Below are 20459 nucleotides of genomic sequence, written 5' to 3' on the forward strand. Positions count from 1 at the left end.
TTTATGCAAAGTTTGTCTGGCGAACGCCAAGTATTTAAGTTGTGGCTTTTTGCCAAGCGAGAGAGAGGAAGCAGTTAGTCGAAGCAGGCCGCTTACCTTAGAAGTTTACTCAGTTGCTGGTTGCCGTCCAGGCCAGAGGTTTTAATCCTCTTGATAATTTTTTAAACGTATTGTAGTGTTCACAGTTCTCTGTACTACATACGCTTCCTGTTAATATAAGGCCAATCTTCCACGTTTATTATTCCAAAGTTTAGTTAAATATTTTTATATTCTTACGTTCAGACCACAAGTAGTTGGTCTCTGTATTCCGAAGTACGGAAATTATTGTAAAGAGTGAAAAATAAAGGGTTTCGTATACCCTTCCTGTGTATCTTGTCTACTTCCCACATTTATTGAACATAGCTTTAGTAAGCTCCCTGTTCCGAGTCAGGTCTGTGCATGTTCCCAAAGAAAGTAAGACGGAGCATTGAACCTTGATAATATCACCAATGTATATATATATATTTAACAGGATATTTCGAGATATTGAGGTTCAAAATCGTTTGCCCTTCAAACAGACTAATGCCAAGCTGTTTTACAGAACATGTGGCGTGCAACTGCTACTCATTTTGTCAAAATTAATATAAAATATGTGAAGAATTAAAGCCTTATTAGTGCATAATTTATTAAATGCTACGTTTTCGCTAAACTATTTTAATATAACAAAATATCCATAATACGAGAAATAATCTATTTTAATATGCATAATAATTTTAAAATAAAAAAGTAAAAAAATGAATACGCACCAATTGTTAAGAATAAACGTCGCATTACACTGCATGTACAATTAAAAGGACAATACCGAAGTTATGATTTGAAAATGAATTGCTGAACATTATTTTGAAAGCAAGTTAGAGGTATAAAAGAACAGATTTTAGAGTGTTGCTATTGCTCGATTTGAAATCCTTGACTTTGTTAATCAAAAATTCGTTAAAGTTTTACAAAATATGAAATCGATAATAAAACAAATTCCAAATTTCAAATGTAGCCTTCCACATGCCCATATTCGTAGGAGGATTACGCCATTCACAAATCGATGTCTCTATGTACCGTTGTTTTATCACAATGCGAGAAATATATTTACATTTATGCAGATTTTTCATTATTTAATTTCTTCAAATATAATGCAGGATTCTAACATTTGGTGGCAACAGTTTGAAAAGTGAAACGGACATTTATAGTGATTCAACGCAAAATCGCAAAACGAAACAATAGTCCTTCAGGGAAAAAGCCCCTTCGAACTAAAAAAGGGACAGTTCTATAGCTTCGGCTCTACTGGGTCGATTGACAAAATTCAAACGGCGTTTTTCCTGTCTCGAAAGCGCGAATTAGGATATACAGTGGTGGCCAAAATTGTGGACACTTTTGGAAATTTTTATGTTTTTGAACTTTGTATGCTTATAGAAAACGTTACGTTTCACAAAATGCAAACTTGTATACATCATTTTAAAGAGAATTTATTACTGAAGTCAATACAAAACACAAAACTCAATTATTTGCAATACAAAAAAAAAAAAAAAAGTTAAACGATAATAGTTATCGATATACATTAGATAGTGATGATTGCGATGAGTTATCAGTACTCAGTAGGGTACCCTTTATTTTTGATTACAGCTTCACATCAACGTTTCATTGAGCTGACAAGAGTTTTAAGCTCTTCTTTCGTTATTACATGATGCCAGGAAACAATTATAGCCTCAATTAGTTCCCTTTTATTTGATGTGCGCATCATTCGGAGAAGAGTTTCCAAACGGTGCCACAAATTTTCGATAGGATTGTGGTCAGGACTGTTTCCTGACCATGACAACAATTTAATGCTCTTTGTACGAAACCACGCTTTCGATATTTTGGCCGTGTGGCAAGGAGCAGAATCCTGCTGAAAAATAAACGAAGCATTGTTGGGAAAGAGATCTCTGATGGAAGGTAGAAGTTTTGGTTCTAGAATAATGCCAATGTATTTTCTGGCATTCAGTGTTCCATCGATGACATGAAGGCGACCAATACCATCTGCTGACATGAATGACCAAATCATAACACTAACTGGTTTCTTTACAGTTGCTTGAATGCAGTCAGGATGTAGCTCTTCTCCTATTGTACGTCTTACTATGTTTGCCCATCACTACCGAATAACGATATCTTAGTTTCATCACTCCATATAACTTGTGACCACCGATCATCTGGCCAATTAATGTGTTCCTTTGCCTACTGTAGTCCTTTTGTTCGTTGCTGAAAATTAAGATAAGGCTTTTTTCGTGGAATTCTACCTCTCAGTCCAACATCTGTTAATCTTCTCCTGACTGTTCTTGAATTGACAGAAACACCAGCATCAGATCACTTTTGATGGCCGCTAATGATATTTTTCTATCTTGGAGACATAGTCTTTTTATTCTTCTGTCATCAATAGATGTGGTGCACCTTTTTCGGCCTTTTCCTTCTTTGTTTTTTATTGAATTTGTCTCCTGATATCGTAAACAAAACTTTCGGACTCCAGATGTAGTCACTGAACCACCCACCTGTCTTGCAATTTCAGCATAGGAAAGACCACTTTCTCGTAACAAAATAATATTACATCTCTTTTTAGGTGTCTAATCTACTCTTTTATTTGATGTCATTGCTTGACTAAATATTAAAAATTTTTACAAAAATTCCTTCTTGTAATTGCAGTATATAAGAAACAGGTTCTCCTTCTACAGAACAAAGCAAAATAATGAATTGTTTCAAGTGTAAACATGATGTCAGCTTCTACTGGCAGTTACTAACATTTGATTGGTTCTCAGAACAAGAACAGGCAAGAAAAGGAAAGCTAGACATTACAAACCAGGAAAGCTAGACATTACAAACCACTTCATAACTGGGTTTTTTTATTTATATTAAAGTACATATAACTTTTTTGTATTGCAAATAATTGAATTTTGTGTTTTGTATTGAATTCAGTAATAAATTTTCTTTAAAATGATATATACAAGTTTGCATTTTGCGAAACGTAACATTTTGTATGAACATACAAAGTTCAAAAACATAAAAATTTCCAAAAGTGTCCACAATTTTGACCACCACTGTATATTATATTAATATTGTTCTAACATAGTTATTTTGACACAAAATGGAACTTTTTCTGAAATAACATACCAATTCTTTTTTCCGTATTTCGATTCTACGACTCAAATTATACCTAGATATTACATTTTGTAAAATTTGGTGTGAAATTTACGGAGAAATTCAAAAGTTTATCTTGCCGCAATTTTTTTCAGTTTGCACCAGAAATAATTCACTTGGCGAACTTCTTAATAAGTGGCACCCAATTTTCCTTTTCCTTGAAGCGGAAAAAAAGGCATCTCGTTCCTACCTTTTTACATTGTGCATGAGCGGGAAAAAAGTCACATCGATTCGACAAATAATTTTAGCAAAGTGTCTAAACCATATTTGATGTTTTATCGCTTTCAACAAATATGCCAACTTTCAAAACGTGCCAATATATAAATTCACGTATATTTTCGGAAATTTTGAAAAAAAAAAAAAAAAACAGTATCTTTTGTATGTATGCTTAGAAATACGTTTACTTTAAGACGATGGTAAAAATTTTATAGATTATAATTCAAAAAGTTTTTCGAAAAATATATGAAAATAATTTAAAAATACAAATTTTAAAAATAAATCATAAAAATTTGCTGAATTTTATTCGGAATGAACTTAAATTTCGAAATGTGAAAGGAAGAATCAAATAAGTTTAATAAAAAAAAAGAGATTAATAAATATATACCAAACTCAATTAACATTGAGGAGCTAAAATTTTGAGAGCTAATTTTTTTAAAACTACTCGTGTGATTTTTTTACAAAACTTGGTAGTTTGGCGTTATTTGAGTCGTAGAATTGAAATATGGAAAAAAAAATTGGTATATTATTTCAGAAAAAGTCCCATTTTGTGCCATTTCATCTACTTTTTCATTGCCGTATGTACTCCAGTGTGTGCACGGACCTATTAGAGCTTCGGTCTGATATCTGTCGGCAAGGAAAGTAGCATTCTCTGAATCTCCTTGACTATTGTGTTCCGACTTTTCCAACCCCGTATAGAGTGGAGACTTGACGCTGAGTCAGAATATAGAGTTAGTTCGTGACCAACTAGAATGCTGTAGTAAACTGCTGCTATAAGTGCTATAAGCTCATCTTAGAACACTTCATTGGGAGAATTTAGTTTTCGTGCCCAGATAAACACAGTACTGGTACCTCGTATCATACAGAAGCCACAGCCAGTACCTTGATCCCCCTTTGATTCCATCAGTATATACAACATATGACTCAAAAGCTGATGAAGCTTGTAGTTTCGTATCAAGATCGAATTCTGCTGGGTGGCAAGGCACTAATGGGCTATTGCGTTCATAGTCAGTGCTTATGAATTCTCTGTGCCAAAGAGATGTATTAGTGTGCAGTCTAAGTATGCGGACTATAGCATTTTCTCGTTGTACAGGGAGATGGATGGAAGACCATGTTAAGACGTTTAGCACATTGGTAGGGGATGTTCTATATTCCCGACAGATGCTCAGTTGGAAAAGAGGTTGTTGCGCAGATCTGAGCTGCAGGCTCATACATTTTGTGATATAAGAACCCCAAACAGAGGCCCCAATCAAGGCTTCTTAGCATCCGAAACGATACTGCCCATTTGGCTGCTGTGGTTCTGTTAAATGAATTAGACAATTTGTGCAATCGTTGCTTAATTTGCGCGATGTGTTTCATGCCACGTAAGTCGGCATCAGTGTAAACACCCAAGTATTTCATGTGACTCACAATTTTAATGTTAATTCCAATTTTTACAGATGGGTACGAGCATGTTTTCGACCTTCGATTCTCCTGATTAAAATGTATTAAACAATCAAAATACTTTAAAATCAAAGCAACATCATTTTTAAGCTACAAGGCGAAACAAATTTAAATATGAAAGAAAATAGCGTCTGATGGTAATCACGATATGATGAAGTGAAATTGGGCACTAGAAAATAACAAATTAACTGAGATTAGAATAAGAGAAGAAATGGTGATATAAACAATAGAAAATTAGCAGTGTAGTTTTAAACTTTCGTCAAAACTAACGTACATAATAAAATGACAAAGAATCGAATTACAACCCGCAAATAAAGAAATTCACAAAGACTGCGATGACGTTAGAAATCATGTAAGCTCACGAACCTATGACTTTACAAAAAAAAAATCACATGCTATCTGACGCGACGTGCTACTTTTTTTCGATTTTTCTCCTGCTATTTTAGCTCGAAAAGTTTTGGCAACACTGTTGGACATACTCAATACCCTGCAAGACGGATTGTGGTAATATTTTCAGAATATTAGACTGATAGTTTTTAAATTATAATTCATTGGAATTAAAAAACTGATAGTATACGCAAATTGGACTAGCTTGTGTGAAGAGTCGAATAACATAATTTTTGTTTGATTCCTATAAAAATGTATAACTGTTATATTTGTACTTTCGAGTGAATATTTTAATGTTTGTTTCAAAAGTGCTTAAGCAACCAAATATTCCATGTGTGCCCTCTTTGCTTCTCAAATCACCCTATACTGCTTCGCTGACCAGCTTCTAAAATTCCTCAAAGCCTTTCAAGGGGTGATAATGTCTCTATTCTTATTTTAAACACTGTCATGTGTTTTGATTTGGTTGGTCTCGGAATGCAGAAGACGTCTTCAGTACAAACTAATGATACCTGCATCTTCGGTTTACGCTACTTTGGTTTACAAAGGTTTCTATACGTATGCTTTGCTTTCAAATGCGTTTAATCTTGTGGAAGGAATTAAGCTTCATACACATCCCATAAAAGTTAACTCTAGCATACAAACAAGGCATTAACAAGAGTTCGGAAACGAAGAAAAACTGTCACCTTTGGCAGGCAAGGCATCTTTGGGCGATAGAGAAGTTCTCGTGGGCTTAAAAGGCACTGTTGGTTTCACTTTGCTGACCATACTGGATACGTCTAACCCTTTGACGAAAGATCCCACAGAAGTAGGCGGCACGGTAACAGGAACTGCAGCAGATTTCGCTGGTAAGTGGATAGCAGAAATTTTGGTTTCTGCAGGTCGTAATTTGGGCAATATTTTGTTGTCTGTTTGTTTTCGTAACCTCTCCGCCTCAGGAGACGCATGGGGAAAAGGTGTTGGCATCTTTATTTCGGATACGAGTGTAGATGGAGTATATGACAGAAGCTCAGGCGGTTCTGATTCAGGAACATCAAAGTACTCGTCTTCTTCTTCATCAAATTTGGCATGAGGCCTAAATTGATCATTCAGAAATAAAAAAAAGAGACATGAATAAGGATAGTTTCTTATCCATTTAGAAACTAAAATTCAACAATACACTTCATACAAAAAGACATTTTTTTATATACAGGGTGGAGAAAATACAACAAACAGAGTTTTTATTGCAAATATATTTAGGTTTGGTTTCGTTTGGTTTATTAATTATGGTAAAGCACTCGACGGCTATCTGCCTAATTGAAGACAGGCCTTCATGGAGAACGTTCGAAGGAAATTGGCTCGTATACACGTTACACATGGGGAAAACCACGAAAACGCCCATGCAGCCGTCCCTTTCGCCAGGATTCGAATGCTGGGCCGATCTACCAGCGTTCAGCGACTTCACCGCTCGGCCACTGGTGGGCACAAATGTATTTAAGCTTCAGATAATATATTTATTAAGAATGGCTTCATTGATTATTTAACTAATTAAAAAAATGACAATACATTCAATTCAGTACAGAATTAAAGATTTGATACCATTAACCAGGTCCGACGGTAAGAAGTCTTCATAAATTCACCTTCTACTTATATGAACGTTAATGCAACCAGCGATTTATACTTAATTTTCAAATGAAATATTTATATGAAATTGAAAAAATTTCACTGTATACTGCAGAAATTTTAATTAATTTTTTTTTATATTTTTCGGTTAATGCGGCGCCAATCGGAGCGGCAAAAGGCCAAATGTGGTGGTTTTTTTATTTCATGTTCCGCATAGATATGCAATGACGTCATTACAAATAAGCGGCAAGAATGAACATCGAACCAATTACTTTTTACTACGAGATTGTCAATTACTTTTTTACTAAGTGTTTTAATTTTTTCCTCCTTTAACGAAAGAACCGATATGGATGGCATGATTTGACGCAGTAAAATACAGAAATAAACATCAAGATAACACAGCCCGCCATCAGTTAAATTTTTTTTTCTTAACTGAATTTATGTTATGGGAAGAAGCAAATGGTTTCAGCAATGCTATAATAATCCTTTATCTATCATTTGAAATTAATATGGTAAAAATATTTTGTTCTTTTTAAATTCATTTTATATTTAATTACTTTCATGAAGCTATATATATATACAATATATTATATACAATGCACATATAGCTAGTAATACGGTTGTTGTTAATCAGTCTTTTCATTTACCAGTATGGGTAAAACTTCTGATTTAGACAGCTTCCATCGCGGACAGATAGCAGGCACTCGACACGTGGACCATTCAATTTCCAAAATCCTCAGCGGGCTAGAATTCTCAAGGTCGATAGAGTCAAGGGCATACCGAGAATACACGGATGATGGGAAAAAGAACTAGCGAATCGGGCAAATTGCAAAGGACAATTAATCTAGAAGAAGTGTGTTGTGAGACCACTCAGCCGTATTGCACATAGTCAACGAAGCCATACATTATCTCACATTACCACCCAGCTGAATCAGGGCGACATTTGTATAGTCAAAAAACGGATCGTTCAACGCTCGCTTGAACATATGGACTTCGAAAGCCGTAGATCCACGAGAGTGAGTACCTTTGCTAAATGCACATGCTATCGAGCTGCACTTCTTGCCTGGGCAAGAGAATACAGAGAATAGACTCTAGTGGACTTGAAATGAGTAGCAAGGAGTGATGAGTCTCGATTCTGACTAGCTAATACCGACGGCAGGCTGAGAATATGATGTCAGACTCATGAAGCTATGATCCTGTATGGCAGATTGGAACTGTGCAAAGCCATGGTGACTCAATCATGGTCTGGGGTGTTTTCTCTTGGCAGTGTTTGGGTTCTTTGGTACTTGTAGCAACCTCCCTCAATATGATTCGGTATGTAGAGTACATGGGCTATGATCTCCACCCATTTATGTTATCCTGTCATTCACACAGAAATGGAGTATCCCAGCAAGATAACTGCTCCTCTCACAGGGTCCCGGTTGGCTCTTGCTTGGTTGGATGAGCGTTCTTCTGACTCCTCTGTCATAAACTGGCTACTTAAAAGCTCTGAGCATCTTTCAGACGTTTTGGAGAAAGGTTTAAAACCTCATCACACAACACTAGCGAGTCTTCCTAAATTATAGACAGCTTTATCGATGTTTGGCAAGCTATTCCCGTAGAATGCTTCTAAAAACTTATTGAAACTATGCTTTGTCGTTTGGCAGACATTATAAAGGCCAGAGAAGGTCCAACTCGTTATTGACAACCTATCCCTTATTCAGTGGTAGTTAAGTGCATATCATTACGGCTGCCATTGCAATTTCTAATCAAATTCCAGGCAAACTTTTACGTTTGGCTCCAACTAACGCTCTTTTAACCGAAAAAAAGCCAGCTTTTTTTGGGCTTAAAATTCTATAATTTTCTTAACTTTCTATTTCTATAATCTCTCTTTGGCTAGAAAGTGTGATAACATAATAAACATAATACTAACCTTCAATAACTTTCGTCATCAATTCGTAGATAAAAAATTACCAGAATTTTCATTATCTAAAAGGAGCACATCGTAAAATAATGTTTTCTTTTGCCACAGCTTTAACGATAGACTACACCTTCCTTCCCCCCCCTCCGAAAAAAAAAACTGAAAGCTTTCGGATTTTATACTGTGCCCAAAGCGACATTTTTCCCCACTTAAATACACATACTGTTTCGAGAGCATTTGAGCTAATGTGCCTTTGGGCTAAAAATATTTAAAAATAGAATTTCCGCTAGACAGTCTCCCTAGTTGAGGATAAAAATGTTTTTAAATGTTGTTAAAAATGCAGTGTTGCTACTGCTCGCTCTGAGTTTGTTAATCAAAATTTCGTATACATTTTTACAAAATATGAAATATATAATAAAACAAATTCCAAATTCTGGCTTCCAGGTGACCATATTTGGGTGGAGGAATACGTTACTCAAAATTTGATGGCTATAGGTACCATTGTTTTTTCACAATGCGAAAAACATGCATACATTTATGCAGACTCTTCATTATTTAATTTCTTCATTGAATATCATACAGGGCGATAATATTTGTTGACAAAAATTTAAAAAGGTGATGCGTCGTTTATAGTGAACCGACGCAAAATGCCATTTCGAGACTAATAGCCCTTCTGGTCTAATAATAATAATAATACGCAAATTACCCCTAGTTGACAGTCAGTTTCTTTTCTTTTTTAGTTTACAAGGTCTTTAAGGTAATTAGAAAGAACTTTATTAACCAGGATTACTACTAATAACACATTTCAGGGTCAGAAACTGAATTTTGCAATTATTTTCTCTGTTTAAATATTTTTATTAAAATTTCTGACAATGAAATTCTTTTCTGAATATTATTTAAAGTAAGAATTCAACTACAATAAAGAAGTATTTTAATCTTACTTTTGCAACTGTCGGAAAGAGTTCTTTGGCGATATTTCTGTAAATGACGTATCTGCAGGTATATACTGCACTCTGAAAATAAGATTTAAAAAATAAAGCATTAATAATTAATTTTAATTCGCTTCATTCTTACATTAAAAAAAAAAAGAACTCTTTTTATTTTTATCAAAATGCTGAGCAACGACACGGCATTTTTATACGAATCCAAATATTCCAAAATAAAATACTCTTCAAGTCACTTTTTTGTCAAAGTAATTATTTGTTTTGTCACTTCATTACAATCCTTACATTTATCAAAGGCATTTGTAAAGTTTTATTTTAATTAGCTTAAGTATCTTATTCTTTGAGTATTCCTTTAACTTTCATCAACTTCTACCAGAATGAAAACTAACTGAAGAATAAATAAATTCAAACGTTCTTGAGGTTTCGAAGACCGTTTGGTAGCATTTTTAAGCTGACCCATATTGTGCTTTTAGCTTTCCTTATTTCAGATTTAATTTATCGGTTTAACTCCTGCTAGGCGTCACTGCTTCCTGAACATTTAGAAATGCGTCTAGGTGTAGGAGGTAAAGTTTAATAATAATGTAATGTTGATTTTGCATTTAGCATTTAATTTTATTTGATCGTGCGTTATGATTACCCACAAGTTACCAGAGTTCTATTTCTGTTAGATTTTGAGTTCTTGTAATGATTTGAGGGTGTCTTACAAATTAACTAAGTTGATAAATAAAACCCTCACCCCTCAGTGTAACTCTAAAGATATGATGCGAGCTAGTCTGTAGCTTAAACTAACCGTTAAAGCACAAACCACACAAGCAACTAAGATCTTTTTTCAGTCTTGATTACTGCGTCGCGCACAATAGTATTTGCCAACGGCAGTGATGCCTCGTGGAAGACTTTTAAGGGAGCATGGCTCGTATCCACGTTACACATGAGGAAAAACACAAAAATGCTTATGTAGATAGCAGGTTCGCCGGGAATCGAAACCCGGATTGAACTACCACCAGTGCTCAGCTAAAACTACCAGTTTCAGTGACTTTACTGCTCGGCCGCTGGTGGATCTGAAAGTAAAGTTATGAACTGTATTTTCTCATGACTGGTGAAGTTTGAATTAAAACAATATAAAACAAAAAACGTTCCTTGACCTCTTTCAGCAAATAATTGGAACTTACAATTCAAATGGATATAGTACAAGTACAACCACTTAAGACTACAAAGGCCTTGGATCGGGAAACAATCTCTAAATCAAGAACATACCAATCCTGTACTAATGTCCAGCAACGTATCTGGTTGGAGCACTGCTTTTTGGATGCAAGGTAAGCACGGTAACTGAACGGTAAGCACGGTAACTCCATGGGTAAACGTCGTTCTACCCATGGAGGTAGGAAGTAAGATGGAGTTGCCCTAAACAAGTTTCTCCCGTACACTGCTCTGAAGCACTGACGATCCCTACGTGGTGACCAAAACATTGGGTCATTTACCATTGAGTTCAATGGGATTTGACGCGTTCGGATGTAAATATTTTGTAATTACGTCGTAAATATACATATAAATGTACATATTTTCTTTTTCTACAACACTTCAGAATCCTAAGTATATGAAAACAACATATTTTTAAACAACAATTCATTCTGAACGGAATTAAATGCTATACTTTTCACAGGACAGTTTTCTCAGAAGGGCTTAATTTGAATGAAATATTTTCACAAGTTTTCGTTAATTACATCAGAAAAAAAATTAAGGTAATTCGATTTTATTCCGTTAAGATACAAAAATTAAGATCAAAGTTTATTGTATTATTAATATTAAAATTATGCATTATTCCTTTTCTATTTATAGAGCTTCTTCCTAAAATACTTTCTTAAATATGACATAATTTTTTGGCTTCTGAGGCATCTTTTAAATCGAAAAATGTAAGTCAATTTATAATTAATGCTCTATTCGGTTCATTTTAAATTAGAGAATTATTAGGAATTAGCGAAATACTTTAGATAGTACTTGACGTTCTCTGAACATTTCTGAAAGGGAATAAAATAAGATTTCTTTAAGTATTATTTAAAACTTGTAACTGAGTTATTATAAAATGTAAGGGGAATAATTCTTTTAATTATACTTATCAGATTCTTTTTACCCTTCATTTCAACAATACATAATCCAAAACTCTTTATTACTTTCTTAAGTGCGCATCTCATAGCATTTGCTTTACAATACCTTTTAACAGATTACTTTCCAATACGAACAATTCTTGCTTAAATAGTTTTATAACGTATTTGTCAACAGGATTTCAATTTATGTGTACAATTCAATATTAAGGTTATTATATATTTAGATAACATTTATAATTATTATAAATTAGATACATTTAATAATTAGATTTCTTCATAGTACTTTCACAGTTGTTTATAAGTGAATAAATTCTTCATTTCAAATACATTTATAAATAATTTAATGAATATTTATGTATTTTGTCAAAGGCAGATACATGCTTTTTGCAATAATATGCAACAATAATATATGGATGTGAAAAAAACTTGTTTTATTTAAAACATTTTGGCGTTTGGAAAATAAAATAAAAGTAGCGAATACCCTATCAAGGGTATCGAAAGACGTATACAATTTTAAATGTACCGTAAGGTATTTTTCATTCTTTAAGCATAACATTTTTCTTAAAATCTATATTTTTGTAGTTCAACAGCTTAGAATTTTCTAAAACAAATTCTTAATCAAAATCGCACTGTTGTTAGTTATCGAAAAATAACCAAGATGTGATTTTTGCTAAAATGTCACTAAACTATACAAATTGCTATTATCCATCACATTATGAATGTTTCTTTCATGCGAAAGTGTTCCTTTTTCGATTTGTATGGAACTGTCGTGTGTCGAAATACTATCAGAACCGTGTCAAGCGAACTTCTGAATGTAAACAAAGAACACCCCATCTGGTGACCCCAGCTTCAAAGTAGTGCTTCACTTCTAGTGCCGACTGGCCCCTCCTTCCTTTCCTACCTCCATGGTTCTACCGCAAGTCATGCGGCTATGATTCTTCCTCTCAGTTTAAACTATGCTCCTTGCTAATAAATGATCCTTGCCAATTAAATCTGCATAAATCTCTGGACTGAGCTGGTATCTGACGAAACGAGGCATAAAGGTAAGATGCAAATTTCAATTTTAACTATTAATTAAACTGAAATGAAATGACATAATGTAAAAATCAGGTTCGAAGTGTAAATAAATTACTACATTGCGAATCTGAAAGTCGTCTTAGATTACTTTAATTGATTGGATTTTAATGTAATAGAATAATTGTGCACATTCATTAAGCCACCCATCCACCTGTGGAGATTTGGGCTTGACCGACCCCACACACATAACAGTCCACTCCATAGTAGTACGCAGATGAATGTATAAATTGAGGAAATGACGAACGGACCTATACTCGCCCTATGACCGCGCTGGACAACCAGGTATTCCTGCATATCTTGAATGGTTCTCGGATTGCAGATACGCAGCAAGGATCCTACCCACTGAGTATACATTAATACATTAATAGTCATACCAACTCCTCATTTCATCCTTTCATCTGCAGGAGACTGATAGCGCCTAACGTTTAGTAATAATTTTGTATGTAGCCAAATGCCGTAAGTGTAAGTTGATACCAAATTAATCTTTCCTTCGAAATTAAGAAGCCAAGCTATTGAACAGTAACAAAGAATACTAGGGGTATACGTTACATATGAATGCAGAACTAAAAGAAAGAGGAATATACTAACTATACTGAAATGAATTACCAGCAGCAGCAACCTTTTTTAGACATTTAAGTGTGAAATTTCAGCTGTAATTTAAAAGCATAAAGTGTTAACATGAGCCAGTGGACTCTTCACGCTTCCTACTTTTAGCAGATATTAGGCAGGTCCTGTTCATGAGCAGTGATCTTAAAACAGTTTGGGCGGGGGGCTACCGAATGAAACGCAGAACGTAATCTTGATGACATGATCTGCTCCTGTATGTCAGTAATCTGATTGACACATATGCAACCCTTACAGATATATTGTTTAAAATAAGTTTTTAACTAGAAGTTTTTCAAACATTCAAAACCAGAAAAATAAGCGGAATGTATGCATAGCAATGTCTGCTATCGAAGCAATAACACCTGCAAAGTGCATACCAGGGCTTACTTACCAGGGCTTAATTTCTAAGATTAAAAGTGCCGCAGCCCTATGGAAGACCGTCAGCAGAGAGGAACAGGAGTAAATAAATAAATAAAATGACTATTAAACTCATTAATCATTTTAAAATTAAATAGTTAATTATTATCAAATTAATCAATAGCTATTTAATTAATGTTTATAAATCGTTATTTAATCAATAATTATTATATAATTAATTAATTATAATTTAATTTATAATTATTAGATAATTAATCCTTATTTATTGAAATAATTAAAGATTGAAGTAATTAACTAATTAAAATTAAATAAAATGTAAAAAGATAAATTGAAATTTAATACGCGATTTTTAATATAATTTTATTGTTAAAATAAAATTTTCTAGATAAAATTTCTACTGAAATTGTTATTCAATTACATAAAAGAAGTGCCGCAGCCTTCTTATTCAGGTCTCCGGTGCGTTCCGGCTAGAATTATGATCTATTACAAAAACTAAGAAGCACCGGAGCCGAGATCCGGTGGGGTCTGGCCCAATTTAAGTTCTGATCGTAGGGGGAAGTTCTTTTATCATCACAAAATTTAAATATACTTAAAGTATAGCTGATGAAAATTTCAGGGCGAAATAGAATGAGGGTATGAGTGGGTGGAAACAAAAAAATCAGGGAAATCTTGGTGAGGGAGAACGTCCTCTTTGACCGCGGCTCTCTGTTGATATAATTATAGCCATCAGGCAGATGGGTGTCAGGGGTAAATGAGTTCTGAATCGGACTCCTAAATGTAAAGTTGCTGGTTACGCTTCCCCCCGCCATTAGTGGATACTGTGGGAAGACGATGTATAAGACGTGCATAAGCAGTTTATCTCAGTATTTCACTCTTATTGTACTCGCTGTCACTTAACGCACATTTAAGAACACACATTTTCCTTCCTGCGAAGATAACTAACTGTAAGCATCGATAACAGTACACTAGATACAATGGCATGGCGAGAAATTTAGGCGTTCCTAAATAAACTCCCCCAAATTTATTGCTTTTCTTAACGAGGAACTTTACTTGAACGTCTCATGTTCTCATGAGTTCGTATTTCTAGAGAAATAGAGATTTGCAAGGTCTGCTTATTGTTAAACGTTAGGAATTCTAAATCTTTCCCCCTTTGAATTGTGGTTCAGTTTTATAAAAAGAAGTACCGGAGCTCATCTTATTTAAGGCTCCGGTTAAAATTGTAATTTATCTTAAAAATTGAGAAGCACCGGAGCCGAGCTCCGGTGGGCTCCGGCGCAATTTAAGCACTGGTACTTACACGACGTCGGATGTTGCTTTGTCGACACTCCTTAAGATCTCTCCCACTTGGCGAGGTTCTGCATCGAGCAAGGAGCAGCCATTGATAGAAACCAGGATATCTCCCGGTTTGATACGACCATCTTGATCTCCGGCACTTCCAGGTGTTACAGAAGTGATCACTACACCCATGGAATCGACGATATTCACACTGAGACCTGGGGGAAAACACGATTGGCGAATTTCAGAAGAAAAAGTCAAAAGAGGATAACAGGAATCGGAGGTAGGTTTATGTAGTTGTTTAAGTCGCGATTAGGAGGCGCTCCGTATTCCAAGGAACCTCCATACTACTAATTATTTTTTAGAAATAGTAAATTATGAATCTTAAGATGCAGAGCACCGAAGAGTTTAATGAGGTGACAGGTGAGCCGCTACTTCATAAATGTGTTCCGCAATACGCAAATTTTAAAAGTTACACGTGCCGATTATGGTTTATATCTTGCTTTTTAAAAAATATGCACAATACTTAATCTAAATGAAGATTATATGCATAGAGCATTAGACGAAAGCGAAGAATGTTCTGCTTCTCCATAAAAAGCTGTTTTCTTTTTTTTTGGGGGGGGCGAATACAAATATCAGTGTTTGGAATTTGAAATGTGAATCTATGTTCAAATTTGTAAGTATTTAAGAGCAAAAAATGTTCCGTTTCAACGGAGTTTAGAATCGAAATTAGATTTAGATAGAACATTACCGTTTAATGCAATACTGAAACAATGACTTCAAAACAAGCACGTGTGAGATGATATATGCAAAAAGATATACTAATATATGTTTCTAAATATAAGATTTATATTTGTAATAAGTACCGAATGGAATACCGCTCTTTCATAATCGGCCGAATTATTTTATACGGTTTTCAGAATTTTCCATCCAAATCATTTATTTCACATATTCAAGTAGTAGTCAGTTTGGTTCCGTTTTTTATTTGCTAGCTGCAGGATTCCGTATATTCAAAGTAGTAAAATATGATACTACATGACAAACAGTAAGGGAAAAAAATTAATAATAATCTCTCACACTCTGTCAAAGACTGGCGCATAAGGCGTATTGTCATCCTCATCTATGAAACTAAAATCAATCATCTTTTTTTCTCTTTGAGACACGATTAAGCTGCGGTTGCTCTTGTCGACTGTAATCGATCAAAAACAGATTCGCAATAGACTTGTTGGCCATTCTGCTCTAAAGGAATTGCTTTCTCAGCTTTCTTCACAACAGGAAAAAAAAAAAAAAAAAAAAAAAACAGAGATCATTTAGAAAGAAATATAAACGAAATCTGCAGCCTATTTAATTTAACGTATCAGACTAAAACTAATAATAAACCAAGAAAAATCCTAAACTCTTACTTTTCCAAAATCCTCGCGGGATATTTCAAGGCTTCTTAAATACAGAAGAACAACAGAAAGTCAAAAAATCGAAAATGAAGTCAACGGATTAATAATCGATGAAAAGCTCAATCGAAATGAACATCTTAAATTCATAAAATCAAAAAAGAAATTGCCAACAAAATATGAAAAATTCAGGGCAACAATTGGGGCCTTAAATGATATAAAAGAAAAAAAAAACAAAAAGCACGCTAAATATGAATCCCCAATATAAACCTTATCAAAGACATCTAGCAACAGATACAAAAGTCTACTGTACATTCCACCACCAAGGTCAAAGAATGACATACGTGTATTTATAGAAATGGTTCCAAAGTGTAAGCAAGTGTAAGATGTGCTTGCATTATTCTAATCTTTGAAATAAAGTAATTAGGTCGCTAACAAAATGAAAATACCATGAAAAAATTTCAAAAACATATTAAAATATATACCGAGTGTCAATCTGCACTACTAGCACTAAAAAAGATAAAACATAAGTCATCATTAAAACAACAACTTTTTTTTTTTTTTATATATATATATATTACAGCATATCACTCCGATATTCGCTTCGAAATATCATGGGTAAAAGCACATGCAGGAATATCAGTAAATGAAGTTGCGGATGGAGCAGCAAAATCAGTAATATCTTGTGATGAAGTAAAAATTTTAGATCTGCCTAGTACGAAATCTTATCTCAAGTAGAAAATTAAATATTCATGAAAACAAGAACGGGAAGAAGAATGAAAATACGGTGAAAATGGAAGCCTTCTTCTCATTTCCTGCCTCAAATTAATGCAGAGAAAACTTATGTTCACCACCATATAAATTGGCATCTAGCAGGCCATGTCGTCCATATAATACCAAGAAAGAAATATTGTATCCTCAGATAAATACATATGGGAGGAAAGGGATCATCCAAATTACTTCCTCATCAGTTGCTCGCTAACAAGTAAATTTCCCATGAAGTTCCAAGAATTCACAAATATATCAAATAGGCACTAAAACCGAACATTTCAGGTGGAGGGAAAAATAGAGACGATTATCGACAACCGTGCAAGCAAGAGGAGAGAAAATATATGCACAAAATTAAACAAACAACCGTATCACCAGAAAAATCGACAGATTAATGATTCTGGTTTATTAAACATGTTATTAGGACGTTATATCTAAGGCCCCAAAATAATTTAATCAGTTCCTGAGACAATTACAGTGTTCTTGTGTCATCCACTATGAGGCAGTTTCGATACCCGGGAGGTTGCATCTAGTGCCACTAAAATTACTTTTATATTTTATATGAATTATTTCATTGAAAAGAAATTAGATTTATTTGCTGTTTTATATGAATTATTTCATTGAAAAGAAATTAGATTTATTTGCTGTTAGTATTAGAGGATCACAAATTGCTCTAGAATATGGGACTTTTTTTAAACGCAAAGAAAAAAATTTGATTAAAGTTGCTTATGAATCTGAAAATACACTTAGAAAATGTTGCAAACATAACTATTTACAGCATTTCATTCAACATACAGTGGAATCTTGGATCACGAACAAATCTGTTCACGAATAAATTTTTCAAAAAGACAGCAGCTATTTTATATCTAAGGGCTAGGACTTCTCTTCCAAACAATTTTTATCTTTGGCTTTTTCATCTTTTTTTCCTTCAGCCGTCAACTTTCCTTTGCAGAGATATGATAAAAATTAAGTGATAAATCAGTGATATCCTGAAATGTCTAATATTAATAAATAAACCCAAAACAAGCAAGTACGCATACATAAAACACGCGTTAGTAAAAGCTAAAAAAAGACAAGCGCCTGGCCCCAGCCACCACCCCAAGCTCTTATTGGACACGACTTCTGATGTCATACAGTGACGAAAAGAATTCTCCGCGGCATTATTGTGCGCCAAAAGCTTGAACCCGAGGTCATTTTAGCGCTGAAACAGGCAAAGCCATGGGCGATGATAGAATAATTTGCCATATTTGCGAAAAATTACAAAAATAAAAAGCAGCTTAAGAAATATATTGATATTAACAATATATTTAGAAAAAAGGTGCAAATCGATGTGCAGTCGATAACCGTTTAGTCATTAGATGAATATCGAAGTCATTTGACAATAAACACTTTTTATAAGATATAAAAGTTAAGAAACAAAACAATAATGCATAAAAAAACAGCATGATAACTCCAATTGACAAAGTCAAATAAACGCTATTATTAGTGCTTTAAAAATATCTTATCACTTTACCTTATTTTTAACCATAAATAAGAGAAATGAATGCCTAGAATTAGAAAGTGAAAAATTAATCTGACTACGAACAATTTTGATACCAAACAATAAATAAAAGGAAGGTTATTTTGTTAACAAACAGTTAATTTTTATTAAGCAATAACTAGCTTTTACATTTATATCACTTTTAAAAACACTGTTCTGCAAAATAAACCGCTAATTCATGAAAACTGCGGCAGACATTATTTACACAGTAAGAGTTCAGTGCTTGACATTGCTGACGAAGCAAATCTTGTTAATGGGCCCCTGCTATATGAAATTATACAATATATTTCTTAAATATCAGTAAAGCGCTATGAATTGCATTGAATACAGATTGCTTAGTCAAACGATATTTACGCATTATAAAGTTTTATCTATTCCATTAACATGATTTAACAATTTATATAAAAAGTGCCGACATATTTTCTTATTCTGTTAGGTTCGTTTTAATTGCAAATATTCTGTTACATTGTACAAATTCACATTAACACAGGACATAAACAAATCCAAAGTAGTTATAAGTTCCCCTTGACATAACTCAAACGAAACACATAATGGAATCTTTTCAGCCTGACGTCATAAACGGCAACCAATAAGAACAGGGGTGGTGGCTGGGGCCAGGCGCTTGTTAAAAACAGTGCTAGATAACAGAAAACTGAGAAAGCTAATAAATGTTTACAATATTATTTACAAAGGATTAAAAAAAAAAAAGAACCTACGGTAGTGGTCAGTAAAATACGTAAAGAAGTATATAAAATATAGCACAATTATAAATTTAATAAAAGATTTTTTGAACTTTAATAATTCAACATATAAAATGCTCTCCTGAAAAAAAAAATTTATTAAAACTCATCAATATTAACGCAATAAGCAACGTACCTAAGACATTTGCGCCCTTTTTGATTTGAATAGTTTTCAAAGGAGACTGAATAAATTTTGAAGATTTCAGAGTATCAGATTCGTCGGCAGATGGCAGCACAAGCTTTTCTCCAATCGCCGGTTTCTGAAAGAGCGAAGGACGACAGGAAATCAAATTTGACATGCAAAAATGTGTACAAGTTTTTCAGTTAATGTTAATATTAAAAATATTATAATGCACAGAATGCAGAAAGTACTATTTCCAAGCCCGGTTACCAGTAGTGCAGTTTTAATGAGTACTTTGAGTAGGTATCTTATTCAACGTGTACAGATAATCTTCTTGTACCATTATAAATACAAATCTCATTGTTCTAGACATAGATAAGGTTGTTTGGATGCAAATGTAACTGTTTAAGCTCTGTGTTTGTTTATAGAAAATAACGAAAATTAGATATACAATTACGTAAGAGGACCCAGAATAAAAAATTTCGCGTTAAGCTGATATATTCCCACCAGGATCATACACACGTAATAAAACATAAATCGTGATTAGAATATTAGTAACTTAAATTCCATAACACAAAATACATATCAAAATCACTCGACACATATTTTGCACTTCACGTTTCCAAGCAGCTCTTGAATGCGATCATGCCCATTGCGGGTTCGGGTCTGAATTAAGACTTTTATTGGCCCTAAGGCCTATTTATTTTAAGCACTTGAAAGATTCTGGTGCCTTATGCGCGTGTTTATTTTGCTTAATGGTTAATCTAGCTCTGGTCATTA

General features: G+C 34.0%; 1 protein-coding gene across 11 annotated transcripts in view; it reads right to left on the reverse strand.

Annotated features, from left to right (window-relative positions):
* LOC118192223 (multiple PDZ domain protein-like) overlaps positions 1–20459 on the reverse strand; it is a 1451385-nt gene that overhangs the window by 468848 nt on the left and 962078 nt on the right. For all 11 annotated transcript variants that reach the window (XM_085818535.1, XM_085818539.1, XM_085818542.1 and 8 more), the window contains 4 exons: positions 19695–19818; positions 15145–15340; positions 9682–9753; positions 5925–6313 (listed from right to left, as the gene is read on the reverse strand). In XM_085818535.1, the coding sequence (XP_085674661.1) occupies positions 5925–6313; positions 9682–9753; positions 15145–15340; positions 19695–19818 (781 nt within the window). The remainder of the gene's footprint in view (positions 1–5924; positions 6314–9681; positions 9754–15144; positions 15341–19694; positions 19819–20459) is intronic.

The sequence above is a fragment of the Stegodyphus dumicola genome, chromosome 6 (assembly GCF_044657685.1).
Source record: "Stegodyphus dumicola isolate Sdum_Otavi_A_Nest chromosome 6, ASM4465768v1".
Lineage (NCBI taxonomy): Eukaryota > Metazoa > Arthropoda > Arachnida > Araneae > Eresidae > Stegodyphus > Stegodyphus dumicola.